The following is a 16,904-nucleotide window of genomic DNA, read 5'->3' on the forward strand; positions in this document are numbered from 1 at the left end:
ACAAGATTGGACAGCTATATTTGAAGGTATTATGCTGACAGAAACTTTTGTGTGTATATGTGCATGCGGGGAGGTTAATGTGTGCATGTATGTCTGTGTACATTCTCTCTCCGTTTGCATATCAACCAAAGCTAGAGATGGCAGCCCAATGTCCCTCATATTCAAAGCTTTGTGGGTGTATTTAAATAACACACACACACACACACACACACACACAACACGCGCGCACATGCACACGCTTAGCGGACTGTTGTGTTTAAAGTGAGAAGCTATCATTTCTGAATACATTAAACATACTGTGATACACACTCCAAGTCCCACTCCCCCTGCTCCTCTCCCTGCAAGTCACATTTCACCTTTTTTTTTTCCTCACATAACATCAATGTCACTCAGAAAAGAAGGAATTTCCAAGTCTATACCTACCCTGCCAAATCACTGCTAGCACTCTTTGACATGTTGCCACATTTTAAATATTGATTTTGAAATGGCAATGTTAAGGACAAATGGCTTTATCTCAGTTATTATAAAAATATAAAACCTAAACAGTAAATGCTACAAAAAAAAAAAAATGTTCATCCTCCAAAACATTTGCCTTGATTTACTTGAATGTAATGTTTGGGAATTTAAATGAATAGTATGTAAACCAATGTTAACTTATTTGGCAATATACTAGGATTTTCATTGTGGCTTATGATAATGTTTCTGTCACCCCTTCAGCCTTGTTATTGCTTTCTTTTTCTATCTTTTTCTCTCTCTCATTCTCTTTATTTTTTTATTTATTTTATTTTATTTTATTTTTTAGCCCTTACTCTGAGATAATGTCCTGTCTATTGTGGACTAACTCCAACTCCATTAAAGGAATTTTCATGCGACATACCTTCCACTTACACACACTCATGTCATCACACACACACCATGCCAATGTACCTCAATCACCTATACACACACACACACATACACCCCCCCCCCGGAACATATTACGTAGGCCAGTGGCTTGTGAGCACTGACTGGGCCTTGGGGAAGAAAAACACAATTATTTCAGCCCTCGGCTATTCACGCAAAGGTGACAAAAGCTGGTATGAAGTATGAAATCCCAAAAGTTTCTCCCGTGCCGAGGCCGACAAATTGGGATTAATTTGCACTCGTGTGCATGCGTGTGTCTCCAAAGTTTTCACCTTTGCTCGTTTCGCATTTCTTAAATAGTTTGGAGAACTCAAAAGGCCTCAGTCATTGTGCAGAAAGAAGAGTGTTCTCACAATGCTTATTTTAAATAACATTTTTTTGGTAAAAGCTTGAAGGACAAATCTGTGTGTGTGTGTGTGTGTAAAGGATGGCAGGGGGCTCTTAGTATGGGATCACGCATTCAAACACGTTTTCCAAATTAATTTAATCTAATTAATTGCCCTGCAGAGAGGCAACAGATGCTGCTGATTACCCCCCATTTCTGGACCTTTTTTTTTTTTTTTTTTTTTTTTCCGCAGAGCGCACAAATATAAGCTCACTTTAAGGCACACACACATAACTACTGCAATTCTAAACGCAGCCATTTTATATGTATGTAACTTATATTAATTATTTTTTGTGCATTGAAGCAGATCAGTATTTTCATGGGCTGAATAAGAAAATTATACTTTTTCTCTGCAGCAGAATAGAGCAAGTTATTCCTCAGTATAACTCAGCACATACAATCAGTATTTATGTGCATTTTATTGTGGTGACATGTTTGTGTTTTTCTGAGAATCTGAGAGAATCTGTGTCTGGGGGATTGTTTGTGTTTGTGTGTGCTTCAGTCTTGTGTTTGGGTGGTGTGTGTGTGTGTGTGTGTGTGTGTGTGTGTATGTGTGTGTGCGTTAGTGGTTTGTAGGTGGCTGCGGAGGCCGGGTGGTCCCTCCTGTTGTCCTAATAGGCTTATTGGCCCCTAATCCACACCACACCAGCCAGTCACATGGCTAGTCTGGTGACTAACTGCTACCACCACCATGAGGTGTGTATGTGTGTCCTTAATATGTGTCTAATATGTCTCTGTGTAGGTGTCATATTGGTGATCGGATAGTATATGTCTGAGAATGTGTGGGTGGTGCCCATTTCAGAGGCTGTGTATTTTTTATCTTTGTGTGTTTGTGTGTCAAAATACATTTAAGAGCACACTTTGTATAATTAATACACACTAGGACAAACATCAAGATTGAGATTGATATTTTAAGGGAGGCTTTATTGCAGGAATGCCATAATAGACGTTTTTGGTGCACTGTTGCTTGGCATTAACTATACCTTATATCTGTGTATGTGTGCGTTTGCTTACATGCATACATGTATGTATTTGTTAATTAAACTGATTAAACTGTTGCCCCATGACGATGTATGGCTTTGCTTCGGTGCTTGCATCAGCTTTTCTGTACTCTTTATCTATTTGTCCCTGTAGTTTTGCTTTTAGTGTCTTCGCATTTACAGCTTTATCCTTGCCTAGTTTATGTTTTTAGTCTTATGTCCTTGTGTTCTTGTATGCCCCCCTCGTGCTGTGTGTGTGAAAGAGACGTTTGCAGTTGGCGTGTGGGCTCATGCAGTCTATGTTGTTTGTGACTCTGTGGCTTTACGTTTGCATGTGTGACTTTGTATCTGTGTTTTGTGTGAGCAAGTGTGTCTTGTCCCACTGGTCCAGGTTGTGACCTCGGCTTTCATCTCCTTAGTCTGAGGCTCCTACAGCCTGCTGCGCTCTGCTCCCAGCCAACAACGCAGCAGATGTCACCAGACCCTGCAACACACACGCACACACACTATACACCATCTTACACATGTTACGTCTCTTTTTCAAATATGCATGTAGGCCCACACACAAGACCACAGTATCTGTACACTTACTCTGTATAACACACTTGCAAACACATCCACTGCAATTTATAGATGCAGTTCTAGCATGTACGCACACGCAGAGTCTAAAGCAGCCCAAACAAGTTTTGTTTTGCCTCATACAGTGTGACGTTTGACCCCAAAATAAACATCAAAACAAAGGTGTCACCTGGGAAAATTATCCATTTTCCCACCCGTGTGGCCTTCACATGATAGACAAAACAAAACAACTTAGTGTGCGTGTGTTGTGACTTGAGATTTTGTGGCTATAAACTTTGGATCAGGCTTCATTCATGCATCTATTTTGGCAAAACTTTATTGGCTGATGCATCTCACCACAATAAAATATACACTAAATACACCAGTGGAGAGTGCTTCTGTAAACTAGGTCAGATTTTAGCTGTGGCTGTTGCGGCTCATGATAAATAAACAATTATAACACTATTCTAAACACAAAATACAAATGACCATCTTCAAATCTGTAGCTTATTCTCTAACAACAAATCCCACCCATCCTGGTATCATAGTTTTTTTTTGGATGCTTGCCACATAATCTCACTGTCTGTATTTCACTTCAAGGTTGTTAGCATTCATTACATAAAATTCTCCTCTCCTAACCAAAAAAATCTGTCATTGTAGTCAACTATCAGTACAAATGTTAAGACCAGATATACTGTTGTATTATATCAGATGACATTACAGGAAAACATACAAGACACACATTTATTTTAATAAAACTGTAATTACTGTAACAGCCTGGCCCCTGTAGAAATTGTCACCTCAGTGTGTACAGCCTTGTTTCAGTCAATTGGGCTGTACTGCCACCTGTTACCGCCTCCTTGTCCCTAAGTTGACCCGGAAGACATATGCACGCGTGTGTGCACACACAGACTCGCACATACCTGTGTATAAACACAAATATTCCAACAAACACATGCCGGCAAGGTTCAGTTGAGGTGTCTCCTATAACAGGAGTTTTATTGGTTGGTAAAAAATAATTATATTGTCTGTATTTATTTCACATGAATGCATGCAAGACCATATGGGTCAAAACGTTATACGACCAGTCGTCACCCTGGAGTTTTTTAATCTGGTGTGGACTATACCTTATTCGTGCTCTCGATGAAAATGATCAATGAACCAACAAGTAAACAGGGAAGGAGATACTGGGAGGTGAAAGGCTGAGATGAGGAAGTAGTAGTGAGGAAGGACTGAGAAGAGAAGGTGTGGTTGTATGTGTGTTATTTGTTCACTTTTAAATGCTGTCCCACAGATTGGATGTGTCTGTCTCTGGCTCTTTCTTCTAATTGTTCTGTGATTAGCAGCTGCAGTCAAGTTCATAAATGTTGGCACAATTATTGTTTTAGCATGTGGCCTCTGTACACAATCACATTGAACTTGTGAGTGAAGTCAAGATTTATGGCTTTAATTCGAGGGGTTTGCCAAAGGTGTGGCATTAACTCCTCAGGAATTACAGCAATTTTTATTCATCCCCCCCAATTTTGGTGACGTGGGGCCAAAGAGTTGTCTATGCAAGTAAGGAGGCTGTCATCATGCTGAAAAAACAGAGACAATTTAAACACTGGCATTAGCTAAGGAAATTAGAAAATTATCAATGGAAAGAATAACCGGTAAACTTAGCAACAGCAAAAGGTCTGGGCCACCATCAAAGACAACTAAAGTGGATGACTGCAGAATTCTGCCTATGGTGAAGAAGAATCCTTCACAACATCTAGTCAAGTCAAGAGGACATGTAAACACAGAAGCTTTATGGCAAGGTGCAATCCACTGGTCATTCACAAGACCAGAAAGACCGGAAAACAACAAACAAAGAGTAAGATTCTTTGAAATTATAACACCAAGATTAACTTTCTGGAAGGGGTGTATGGATAAGTAGAGAAACAGCTCATGATCCAAAGCACCATCACATTATCTGTCAAACATTGTGGAGGCAGTGTTATGGCATGAACATGTATTAGGTGCCAATGGTCACTGGTGTTTCTCGATGACCTAACTGCTGATGAAAGTAGCTGTATGTTTTCTGAAGTGCATAGGGCAATACTCCCTGCTCAGATTCAGCCAAATGCTGCAGAACTGATAGGATTCCGCTTTATAATGCAGATGGATAACTACCCAAAACTTGCAGCGAAAGCTAGTAGAGAGTTTCTCAAGGTAAAGAAATTTGATATTCTTCACTGGCTAAATCAGTCACCTAATCTTAACCCAGTAGAGCAGGGTTTCACTTTCTGCCTTTAGTCTAGTCTTCAGAAAGACCCCCAAACAAGCAGCAGCTGCAGTAAAGACCGGCTAAGGCATCTTGGAAGAGGAAACTAAACGTTAAGGTCATGTTTATGGGTTCCAGACTTCAGGAAGTCATTGACTACAAAGAATTTTGATCCAAATATTAAAGGCAGTCCTACTGTTTATGTTTGTTCAATTATTTAAGAGCTACCAAAAAGTGTGTGTGTGTCTGATGGTAATGCCAAAATTTTGTCAAACTCCTTAAAATTTAAGCTAATTTTGAACAATTTATAAAGGGATTGTTTTCAAGCAGCTCCGTAACACAATGGTTAGGACAGTCTTGGCAAGAAGGCCATAAGTTTGATCCCACTTCTCCCCTTGCCTGCAATTGTTTTCCCACGGCACTCTCACATCCACCTACAGTCTAATAACAACCAGGCCTCAAAAGATGCTATATAAATAAAATTAGATGTATTGATTTCCATTCCTGAGAGCTACAGTCCTGATATTCGATTCAGTGCTCTTGGTCATTACCAGCTGACACGCCCTTTGTAATGAGTCGGTTCTGTGATCATCCTCTATCGCTTCATGGCTTCATATCCCATCACCAGCCCTCTAATATGACTTTTCATCCTAATCCTTTTCTTGTTTTCATGTGTTACGTTGTGACAATGGGCGGCAACACGGTTCTGGTGTAACGTGGGGTGTGATTGGATGACTGGAATGGTTATTATCTCCATCTCTTGGTTGTTTATTTTTTCTTTTCGCGACTTAAGATGGCTGCTAACGATGGAGACAGTCCTGTGTGGCCAGCAAAACACTGGCCCTGGCAAATCCCATTGTTTATCCACAAGCTTGACCTGCTGGGACTCGGTGGGCGGGTCTTTCGCTTGGAAAATACGTGTGATATGTGTGTTGATGGTGGTGATAGAATGTTTTGGGGGATGCAAAGAGGCGTTTGTGATGAACTCGGGTTAAACTTGTATGTAGGTTGTCTGAGATTATCTCCTTAAAATCCGCTCATGGTGAGCGTCTGTGTGTGGATGAGCATTTTAGAGAGTGAACACAGACACACACACACATTCACACACGGCATTAGGCAAACTGAGGCAACTGTTCTGCTAAGTGGCAATGAATAGGGTTTTGTGATGTGTTCTGATGCCGGTGCTAAGCCAACCACTGACAGTTGGACTGATCCCCAAACACATCTCTCTCTCTGTTTTGAGATATATATCTAGTTGGAGTACCACACCCCGAGAGAATGGGGTCAGGAATTTGAGGTGACGTGCAGTAAATGCATATGTTCATCAGTGTTGAGAAGATGTGACGAAGGACAAATTCCCATTGAAAGAGAGGTTTTCCTATTGAGCATGTAAGAAATTCTGCTCAAGAATTTAAGAAAAGAAAGTTCTTAGAGATCAACACTAAACCATCAACATTTGCTCAGTGCTCGACTCTGTTTTAAATGTGTTTTAATGCTTAAAAGAGTAAAAGAGTGAATTCAACATTATTCTCCTATTTCACCATTTATAATTCACTTCTAAAGATCACAGTTTAGTCTGTGATCTAGCTCGTATCATATAGATATTTAGATAAGAGAGGGAGCTGTTAGTATTTTTGTGAGCATCTCACATTTAAATGTACATAAACAGCATTGGGGTACTCTTTTGTTCTTTTGTAGAAAAAGGAATTTCAACGAAGAAGCACTTACCCTTTCCCACACGCACACACCTATACACCCCTGTACACACAATAAGGCACACCACCTCCTTATCCAATCCCTCCACTAATTCCCCCTTGGTAGAATTTGTTCATTGTTTCTTTTTCATTCTAATCTCTCTCCTTTTTTTAAAATCCATATTAGATTCTCTTTGAGTTGGCCACAATCAGAGGCACTGAAGCAGAGCATCACCCTGCTAATGCTCTTTGTCTCCCCAGATTTGTCACTTAGCTTGGAGAGTACACCTTTGTCATGGAGCAGGGTGGGATAGAGGCAGACTTTCAGTTGGGGCAATTGTCTCTTGTCACAGACCATCTTAACCCCCCTCCCCCTTAAGCAAATCAGCTTTGCTCTGGATTAGAGCCCTATCATAGCTCTCTCAGATCTCAGCAGCCTGCCTTAAACAGCTAAAACAAACAGATCTTTAAAGTGAGAATTGAGTGGATATGGAGACTCTGATTAAAGCAAAAAATCACTTTCTTTCCTTTACCTGAAAATCATCACTGAAATATAGAAGTTCCAGTTCCAGATCATTATGCTGGTATCAACCAAGCTTCTTAGTGTCTTAGCATCTTAGCATCCTCTGGGAAGAGTATTGGTATAGCGTCTCCATAATACTTTTTAGGGGATATGATAATATATTTTCTGGGAAATTCATTCATTATTTTTAACCATCTATAGGTTTTATATTACAAGTAAATTAGAATCAAGGAATCCTTGTCAATGGTTTCATAATAGTTCTACTGAGACTCCATATTATTTATGTTTTTTGGCAACCTGAGATAGATAATGTATCTACATATGTTGTGGAGTGACCGTGTCAAAATTAAGTAAAATCACACAAAAACTTGTATCAGTTAACATTGCCATTCCTCTTGCTACACATATACATACATGTACAAATTTGTGTTGAGTCGAACACGCCACCCACTCAACCTCACCCAAATTATATACTCAAAGCTCATTTAAGCACAGATTTTGTTGCACAGATTGAATCAGCCATGCTAAATATCTGAACTGCTGCTTCATGCAGAGGGAGTAATCCTTCTCAGATACAGTTGCTGGGGGGGATTTGCTCAGCGACTGTGTGTGGTGATATTATTGGACATTTTAGGCCATGGCAATGGCCAGAGATGGTGAAATGGCAGGAAAACCGATGAGCCGACACTTTATAGACCAGGAATGAACTCTAGCTATAATCCTGCGAATGTCTGTCTCTCTCCTTTTCACCTTCCCTTCTTAGCTTAGTCTTTCTTTCACCATCAACCCATCTCGCTCATTTTGCCCATCTTTTTCCCTTCCCTCGTCTTCTTGTTATCCACCCCTCCATCATTTATTTCTGTCTTCTCTACCCTTCATTTTTTCTAACTTGACCACCCCTTTTCCTTTCAACACCCACCCCTCCATGTCCCTTTCTCTTTCTCCACCAGAAGTGCAGAGCCAGGGTTTTTGCCTGCTGGTAATTTATTTTCCCATTAGCCCCCTGTCTGAAGTGCATGCTCTGGGTCTGACTGTATGTGAGGGCCACTGAGGCCACCCAAAAGAAAGACCCAGAAAATCGAAGAGAAGAGGGCACCCTGGACGCGCTGATAAGCTAAGAGAGTCAGGGGAGCCAGGGTGGGAGGACAGAATGAGGGGAGAAAGACAGGCTATGAGATACTAGCTAGGTCTCCATCTAAGCATTTTTGCTCGTTATGACTTATAATTTAAACGTATTTAAAAAGCTACATGAAAATGACCATACTAGGTTTAAATTATTAATTGATAGACAGGTAAATTAGAACAATTTCAACATTAATAATTCTGTTGAGCTTCTGAAATACTTTGGTTCTCAGTTTGTTTGTGTTTGGCTGTAGGTTAAAAGCTAACTAGAGGTTACCCCCATAAAAACACTTGGATGGGAGCAGTATGGTTTGTGACTCTGGCCCTTTTTATTTGCCGCCATCAGAAGAAACCCTGCATTGAAGGCATTTGTCTTTGTCCTCTTACTTCGTCCTGCTTTTAAATCATATACCCACCCCTCTGCTTTTTTCACAAAAACATATAGGTATGTTTGTCAGTATGTGTTTGGAGATGAGTCTCCTGCAACCAGAGTTTTGGTTTTAGAATCAGTTATAAAATCAGAAGGAATAAATAAATTAAAGTTTTATAATGTGAGGCTGTTAATGCAGAAGTCCTCTTTGTTGTAAAGTGACAGGTTTGCAGGTCTGCATTCTAATGAATGAGTACAACATAAGAAAAGCTCCTCTCAGAAGTTTTGTGGCTGTCTTTACAGTTAAGTCATAGGTTGCACTGAGGCACAAAATGGTTTATGAGGCTAATATATTGCTAATTTTTGGTCGTTTTGGCAGATGGGATTTAGTGTCAAGCTCAGTGAGACTTTGACATGTGGCCTGGAGGAGATGGGGATTGAACCGCCAGCCCTGCTCTACCACATGAGTCAAGTTGTTATTATTCTCAGGGTCACCTGATCATGATAGATGCTTAACTGTGTATGTAGTTTCTTGTCCTTTGTCGTTCCTGTATCTGGCAGCACGCTACATATCAGACTGTTTTCCAACAAGGACTCCATGTCTTTAGCTGAGTGTTATTCTAAACCATTTTCATCCAAAACTTTGGCTCACACTGTGCTGTAATCTACCAGTCCTTTCTTTTTAAAACAAGCTTAATCCACCTCTTGTTGTGACTAATCGCTTTTCTCTCACTCTCTTCGCTCACTTTCATCTCTTTCTTCCCTCAACTGTTTGTCAACCCTTGTCGTTTTTTGGATTGTGCCCCAGGGATAGGGTTTCGGTCAGTGTAAGATGTTTCCATTTTGCGGGGGGGTTAGGTTGAATCGGAACCACAACGTGGTTATAGTGAAGCGAAATCCTGAGACAATTCGCATGAAAGCCATTCGCACAGTTCACTCCATTATTATGACCATTGTTATTGTAATTTGCATAACTGCAGCAATAGTATTGCATGCCTTTTATGCCCTTTATTACCTTTTAACATACACAGTTTGGGAAAAAAAATCCTCAAATGATACAATAGCGGATTAATAAATGGGTCTCTGTGTGGGTGTCTGTCTGTAACTCGTATAACGCTGCATTCATAGGTGACACATATGTAAAAAGCCCTGTCTTATCAGTTATCAGGGGAGGCCAAATTGACACAGAGGAATCCCTCTATTGTGTGTGGATTCAAAGAAAGATGTGAGCACATGGATGTCTCCATTTCCACTAACTGTGACCTTGAGGCGAGAGCAATAGCATCAAGCCCCCCTGCCCACTTCCAATCTGCTGACTGCTGAATTCAACCAAAGCCAGCTGATTTTAGGTGTTGGTGTACAGTCCTAATCGTTGCTACCTCTGGGTTATTCTATAAGATAAATTTAGTTTGTAGTCTGTATACAGTTCTATATGGAGTGGAATATTTAAATCTCTGTGCCCACAAGATCTACTTGGAGTTTGTATTTTACACAGCTTTACAATTAGTACACTTTATAATTAGGCAAGAAGAGGTAGAGGCTAAGGAAAGCAGAAAATGGGACTGCAGGAATATTTCCTGTTCCTTGTCAAATAGATACAAATTACAGTGATTTACCTTAAACTGCCAAGAAAACAGCATTTCACAACATACACAGACTGTCTAGTCTGTTGTGATCTGAGTGTAACTGACCTCAGCCTGTCCCCTTTTCCCCACTTTAAGATTATTTTGTTTTGTGGTAGCAGGCTTAAGTCAGATAATCATCAGCGGTCTCATCATCATTTTAATAACAGACATGTTTTTATCTTTGGTCTTCCTCAACAAAATACTAAACATTGTCATACTCACTTCAGCACCTGACAAATTGTTTGGACTAAGCATACTGTCAACAATGATAAGACTCTTAACACAACACGAAAGATGTCACTAACAGTCATAATTCAAATAATTTTGGATTTATTTGTACCTTTACAGATCTCCTTCATTACACCAGACATTTGGGAAAATGGTCAGTCTAAGAAGAGGTGTGTTGGCTTGTCAGTTGTTTGTGAAAGTGGAAGTGTATGAACCATTGAACAATCAGAAGCCAATTGACTGACCTGTGTTCAAAAGCCATTAGCTTATTTGGTGTGTATGTGAGCATGTGTTGCACACCTATTCTTTTTTGTCCATCATATGCTAACACTGCCCAACTGTGTGTGTGTTTGTGTGTGTGCCTCAGACCAAATCTACACAAAGAAGCCAGGTTCTTTTCACACTCCGCTTAATTAATCCATCCCTAAGTGACAAAAGGATCCCTACCCCTCCTTCTTTTAGTTTGTCCCATTGGTATTTTGGGGCAGAGAGATTCAGCAGGACCCCGGGCACCCCTCTTGCCCTGACCCCTGCCCCCCCACCAGGGGAGCATCTGTGGATCGATCCAGGGCCAGCTGGCACGAGGGGAGAGGGGTAGGCCTGATACACTGTACCCTGAATCAAACACATCCTTCTTGAATGAAAGGTGTGCATGTTAATGTTTGTAAATAAAAAAGTAAGTGCAGGTTTCAGGTTTGGTTGCTATTATTTTTTACTTGTGAAGATTTACATGTGGTATTGTTTGTGTGATTATAGTACAATACACTCAATGAGCCAACTATTGGTTAGTGTAGAGAGCCTGCAGTTATACAGAGTTACAGCTAGGGGGCAGCATACAGCCATTGCCCTCTTTCTTTCTGTCCTCTCTTTTCCATCCTTCTTCCCCTCTCTCTTGGTGTGCCCATTAGCACGCATGCATACACACACACACACACACACACACACACACACACACACACCTAGGTATTTAGTCAATCTCTGGGCTAAGAAAGAGAGAACATAGTGATAGTCCTATTCTCTCTATAATAAATTAAACTTCTGTATTGTCCTTTCCTTTCATTTTACATTGTCACAACCTCCCAGTTATCCTAATCCCACCTACCCCCCCTCACCTTCTTTCAAACACATACAAATGCACACACACATTGATTGACAAGTAGCATCCGGGGAAATGGAGCAGATTTCCATTGTTTGATGCCCCTTCTCAAATATGTTGAAACGGTTATTCCATTCTTTTGCTGGGGTATTTGCATATCCTTAAGTATTTCCTATTTTTTAAGACCATCCCCTCCTCCCTTGGTTCCTCATCCACCTTTTTGATAAATCCCCTCTTCTTAAGTGTTTGGTACATTTGGCAAATTCATTCATAAAGTATCTACATGCGCTATTAGCTTAGTATAATAGCTGGGGTGTAATCTGTGAAGAGATAAGAGGTGAAGTGGAGAGTTTTATTATTAATTTTTTTTAACACCCACATCTTTTTCTCATGATGGGTTGTTATTTGGACAAGCTTTGTTTGGTGGTGGGGTTATGATACATCCTTATGTTTCACAGTCAAAGAGACCAGGCTCAAATGTCATCACAAAATGTCAGGTGCCTGAACTAGTTTGGTCTGTTGATGTATACATTTTTTCTGTATTATTATTTTATTTATTGGTCTGAGCATAGGGCGAGGTGGGGAAAGGTGTTAAGAGATGTAATGATAGGCAAGTTACAGAGACATACGGTGGGATGTCAGTTGAAGATGGAAGGATGGTCACAGAAGATGGAAACAAACAAAAGAAGTTAATGAAGAGATTCTGATCTTTTTCAAGGGAATCATGAGTCTTGTGCAAATATATCTATCCCCCCCTCACTCAACAGCCAGAGAGGCTGTTGAGTAAGGGGGGGATTTCTGCTGTCCAGTATAATTCCTTCAGCAAGGATGGTGGGTATAGGCTGTACTTGTTGACATTAATACTATTATTAATGTCATTTCTTAGTGTCTATGGCCTAAGTATCAGCATTGGCTAGTTGCAACATTTGTTATTTCCTTGTCTTGATTACTTTCAACCACAAGAAGTTAAATGTAATCATAGTTTATATGAACCTGTACATGCCTATTTAATTATTGCAAATAACAAGAATTGTAGTCACGCTGCTTTTGGAGACACTATGTTGGTACTCTTACGGTCAGTCCATAGAGTACCCTTGGAGTTTACATAGTTTTTCACTATAATACCAATAGCTTTTCCACTTTGTACTGATACCAGCTCACTGTGGATATGTCTGTGTATGTGTGTATATGAAGAAATACCCCGCGGTCCTTAGTGATAAGGATGAGATTGAGTTTTCCCCCGGTACCAAAGCCTCTGAGGTGTATATGTGTTTCTGTGTGTGAAGACATCAGGAAACGGCCAATGTAAAGAGCTTGTATCGCTTTATCTGCCGTACATGCCAGAGTGTATGAGTGTATGAGTGTATGTGTGTATGTATATGTGATCTCAAACTGGTGTTGTGTGAAAGAGAGCTAGCTGCCCTGCTTTGTTCAGCATTGTGCACTTGAGAGGATGAATCCTCAGGGCTCAATTCACAGCTGAGACAAGTAGGTATTTTTCTGTGGTATAATAACGTGTGTGTGTGTGTGTGTGTGTGTGTGAGTGCACATGTACAGTGCAATATATGCTGTTTCTAGACATCAATGCAGTGAAAAAGAGACAAAAAGGGAAGGGGAGGAATCAGACAGATTTAAAGAAAGAGCATGAGTTACTATTGCCTGCTTCTTTCATTTCACATGGCCTGAGAATGGCTGTGTAAGAACCAGGGTCTGATCCTCATGTTGGATTCTGTTTAAACACCAGTCTCTCCTCACATGGAAATAAACGGGAAAAATGTGTCAGTTTACCATCAATAAAACAGAGTAGGTAAATCTGAAAAGAAGGACATGGCATGTCACTGGGATCAACACAGCTAGGAGGTGAACCAGTCTGCTATTCACTGACAGCGTGGTGCTTCCATAGCCAGGCTTGCAGCAGTCAAAACCCATCAGTGTTTATTGGAGAGAGGGCAGACAAAAGGCTGAAACATCCCCAACTGTTCAGTTTTCATATCTAGCAGTCAGTGACAAAGCTTTCCAGCAGTTCTTATTTTTCACAGACTGTCCTCTGTTGAGAAGCTTGTGTGCACATGCTCACACACAGGGCCATGTCACTGATTCCATAACTCTTATCGCCTGGTCTGTGGCATATTCCCAAATTCCAATTTGACTGTCTTGCCCCAGGTCTAGAGTACATCTCGAAATGTAGTATAGCAAAAATTCAGTGTGGACATTTGTAGAGGAATATCTGGAATGATTTTGCAACCACATTCACTATGAGCAAATCAGTAGGTCATAATCTTGAACTTGTTCTGGATTTATTGACTAACAGTAAAGAAATAAATATACCATTATTAACAGTATTTCTGTGTTGTAATCACAGTCTTTAGTAATGATGAAAAAAAAGTTATCTTCTGTGCATGGTACATCCTCACATTAATTAGCAGATCCCTCACTCCTCTTTCTTTTCTGTTTGATCTCCTCAGTTTTGAGCAATAAAGGGTATATTCACCTGCACATGCTTCACCCTTTCTCTCCAGGAGTCTCCATCAGGGCGGAGGAAGGCCTTGGCCACCACTACTATAAACATGAAACAGTACGCCAGTCCCATGCCCACGCAGACAGATGTCAAGCTCAAATTTAAGCCTTTGTCCAAGAAGGTGGTGTCAGCCACACTGCAGTTCTCCCTCTCCTGCATCTTCCTCCGTGAGGGAAAGGCCACGTAAGTTTTAGTCTCATAGGTTACTATTCAAACTCTGACTCCTACTGTTCTAAAGCTGATCCCACACTACATGATAATTGTAATTTTGCCAATTTTGGGTCATATTTGCCCCTTGAGATAATCGAAGCCAGATGATCCAATTATTGACCCAAATAATTGTACAGTGTAAAGTGTTTACCGACATGATCCCAACATGCTTAGACTTTTCCCAATATCAAATTGTAAAACTCAAACAAAAATGATATCCACGCCTAGAAATCTTGTACTGTGAAAGGAACAGCTGCTAAACATTGCAGAAAGTTGCAATAGCCACAAACAACAAGCTGACCCGGAAGTCTCAGCAATTGATGTTGTGAACTTGTAATATAGTACTATGCCAATATGTCATATTTCTGAGCAATAAAACTAGCAGTAAAACTTTTTTTTACTATTCATTTCCTATTAGCACTGTAAAATGTACATTATAATATTATATATATTATATTATTCATCTTTTCAGTTTAATGTTGTCTTCTTTTTTTTTTTTTTTTTTTATAAGTGCACAGTATACCACACATAAGTGATACTAACATAATGGCTGCTAGTTGTTTTTACACTACTCACTACTAGAGATAGTAATATTATTACAATAATGCGTTAACACATTACTGCCCAACGCAATGAAAATTAAATTTTTTCCCGCACTTTTTAAAATTGGTTGAGATTTGAAAACTGGCTAGTGTGCATCAGGCTTTATTATTACATTTCTCCTATTTTAGATTCTTGATATATACTCACACTGTTGTGCACTTCATATTTGTTGCATTTTATTCATTTTCATATATTCCTCTTTACCACTAAAACTTTCATTTGAGAACAATCTCGATTACTGTCTTTGTTGTTATTCATTCTAATTTTATACCACCTTTCATTTAAAGACAGGCGCACACACATATACACTAAATGCGAGCAGAGCAGCAAGGCTTTTGTTGTGGCGTGAACGGTGGGTCGATGGTGCATAACCCTTGTTAACCCTTCGGGGAATGATGTCGACCACACACAAACAAACTCTATCACAGCAGCTCAAATGAGCCTGTGGGCCTGGGAAACACCAAACACAAAGAACAAAAAGGAGAATACAGTGATTATGATGAAGCTGTGGTATCAAGGGGCTGAGGGGGGAGTACGCAAGACTGCATAAAATACAATAAGTAACGCAGAAATTGGTGCATCTTTGAATAAAATGGTGATGGTGAAAAAGAAATGAGATGGAAGGAGGGTTTGAGCTTCAGTGTCAAGCTTGATCTTGAAAAGACAGAAGCCTAAAATGTGAAAAGTGACGTTGAAGTGTTAGATGTTGAAGAGTTGTATGCCCAGAGATTGAAGATGTTGTTAGATGCTGAAGTAAAGAAATAAAAAAAAAAAAAAAAAAAAAAAAAAAAGTGTTTAAGGAAGTAGAGGCAGGAAGAGAAGTCTTCAAAAGTCCTCATAATCCTTAGGTGTGATCTAGTGGGGTGAATTCCTTTATCTCCTAGCTGACACATTATAAACACAATACAGTCTATAATAGTTTTTATTTAAGTATTTATATATGCAATATGTCTTTACATTCTTTTTAAAAATATCTGTTAAATAAATTATTTAATTTGTGTCGTCATCATCATACTTGTGTAAGCTTTTTTGAGTGCAGTTACTGTGGAAAAAATGTTTTGTTGTTGTTGGATGTATGAATTATGTGCTTTCTACTATCTAGAGATGAGGACATGCAGAGCCTGGCCAGCTTGATGAGCATGAAACAGGCAGATATTGGCAACCTGGATGACTTTGAGGAGGAGAATGAGGAAGATGAAGAGAACCGAGTTAATCAGGAGGAGAAGGCTGCCAAGATCACAGGTGAAAATTGGAAAACTGTGATTCTTGTTTTTCTATTTTATTTTTACTTCAACAGTTGACAGATATAAATTTATTTAGTTAGAGAGACACATCAGCTAAAGTTTATAACCCACATTGCTGCTTTGCACGAATCTGCTATTTGTTAATATGAGTGTAGTGTAAATTTTTACTCACCAGCAAACACACTTTTCAAAAAATCTTTCCTCTTTTTGGGTCAAGTGTTTTGTGCCGTAATGAATGAGTTTGCTGTAAAACTAATCTCAGTGTTAAAATGCTTATTATATATTGATATATTAATACTGTGATGAGTTATCTCAGAATTCACTTGCCAGATAAACTTCCTGTATGCAGCCTGAGTATGCAGCCACGCGAAAATGACCAAAAACTGGTTTCATGTGGGGCATCAACTTTGTTTCTTACTTAACTTTTTCCCTCTAACTGAAAATCTGAGTGTGAATGTGCTTGCATACACATGAAAAAGTACTATTTTGTAATTTCATTACCTTCATTTCCATTTATTGTCTTTAGCTTAGGCTTTCCTTTCCCCATTTTTCCTTGTTCCCTAGGTTCTCCTCCTCTGTGTGTTGGTGTTGCTTTGCCTC

The 16,904-nt window shown here is 39.7% G+C and overlaps 1 protein-coding gene across 7 annotated transcripts in view; it reads left to right on the plus strand.

The window, feature by feature from the left end:
• ehbp1 (EH domain binding protein 1) overlaps positions 1-16,904 on the plus strand; it is a 126,015-nt gene that overhangs the window by 19,169 nt on the left and 89,942 nt on the right. For all 7 annotated transcript variants that reach the window (XR_010915013.1, XM_067513112.1, XM_067513102.1 and 4 more), the window contains exons 6-7: positions 14,249-14,430; positions 16,163-16,302. Coding sequence is in view for 6 of the 7 variants with exons in the window: in XM_067513112.1 (XP_067369213.1) it covers positions 14,249-14,430; positions 16,163-16,302 (322 nt within the window). In the remaining variant the exon portion in view is untranslated. The remainder of the gene's footprint in view (positions 1-14,248; positions 14,431-16,162; positions 16,303-16,904) is intronic.

Source organism: Channa argus, chromosome 1 (assembly GCF_033026475.1).
Source record: "Channa argus isolate prfri chromosome 1, Channa argus male v1.0, whole genome shotgun sequence".
Lineage (NCBI taxonomy): Eukaryota > Metazoa > Chordata > Actinopteri > Anabantiformes > Channidae > Channa > Channa argus.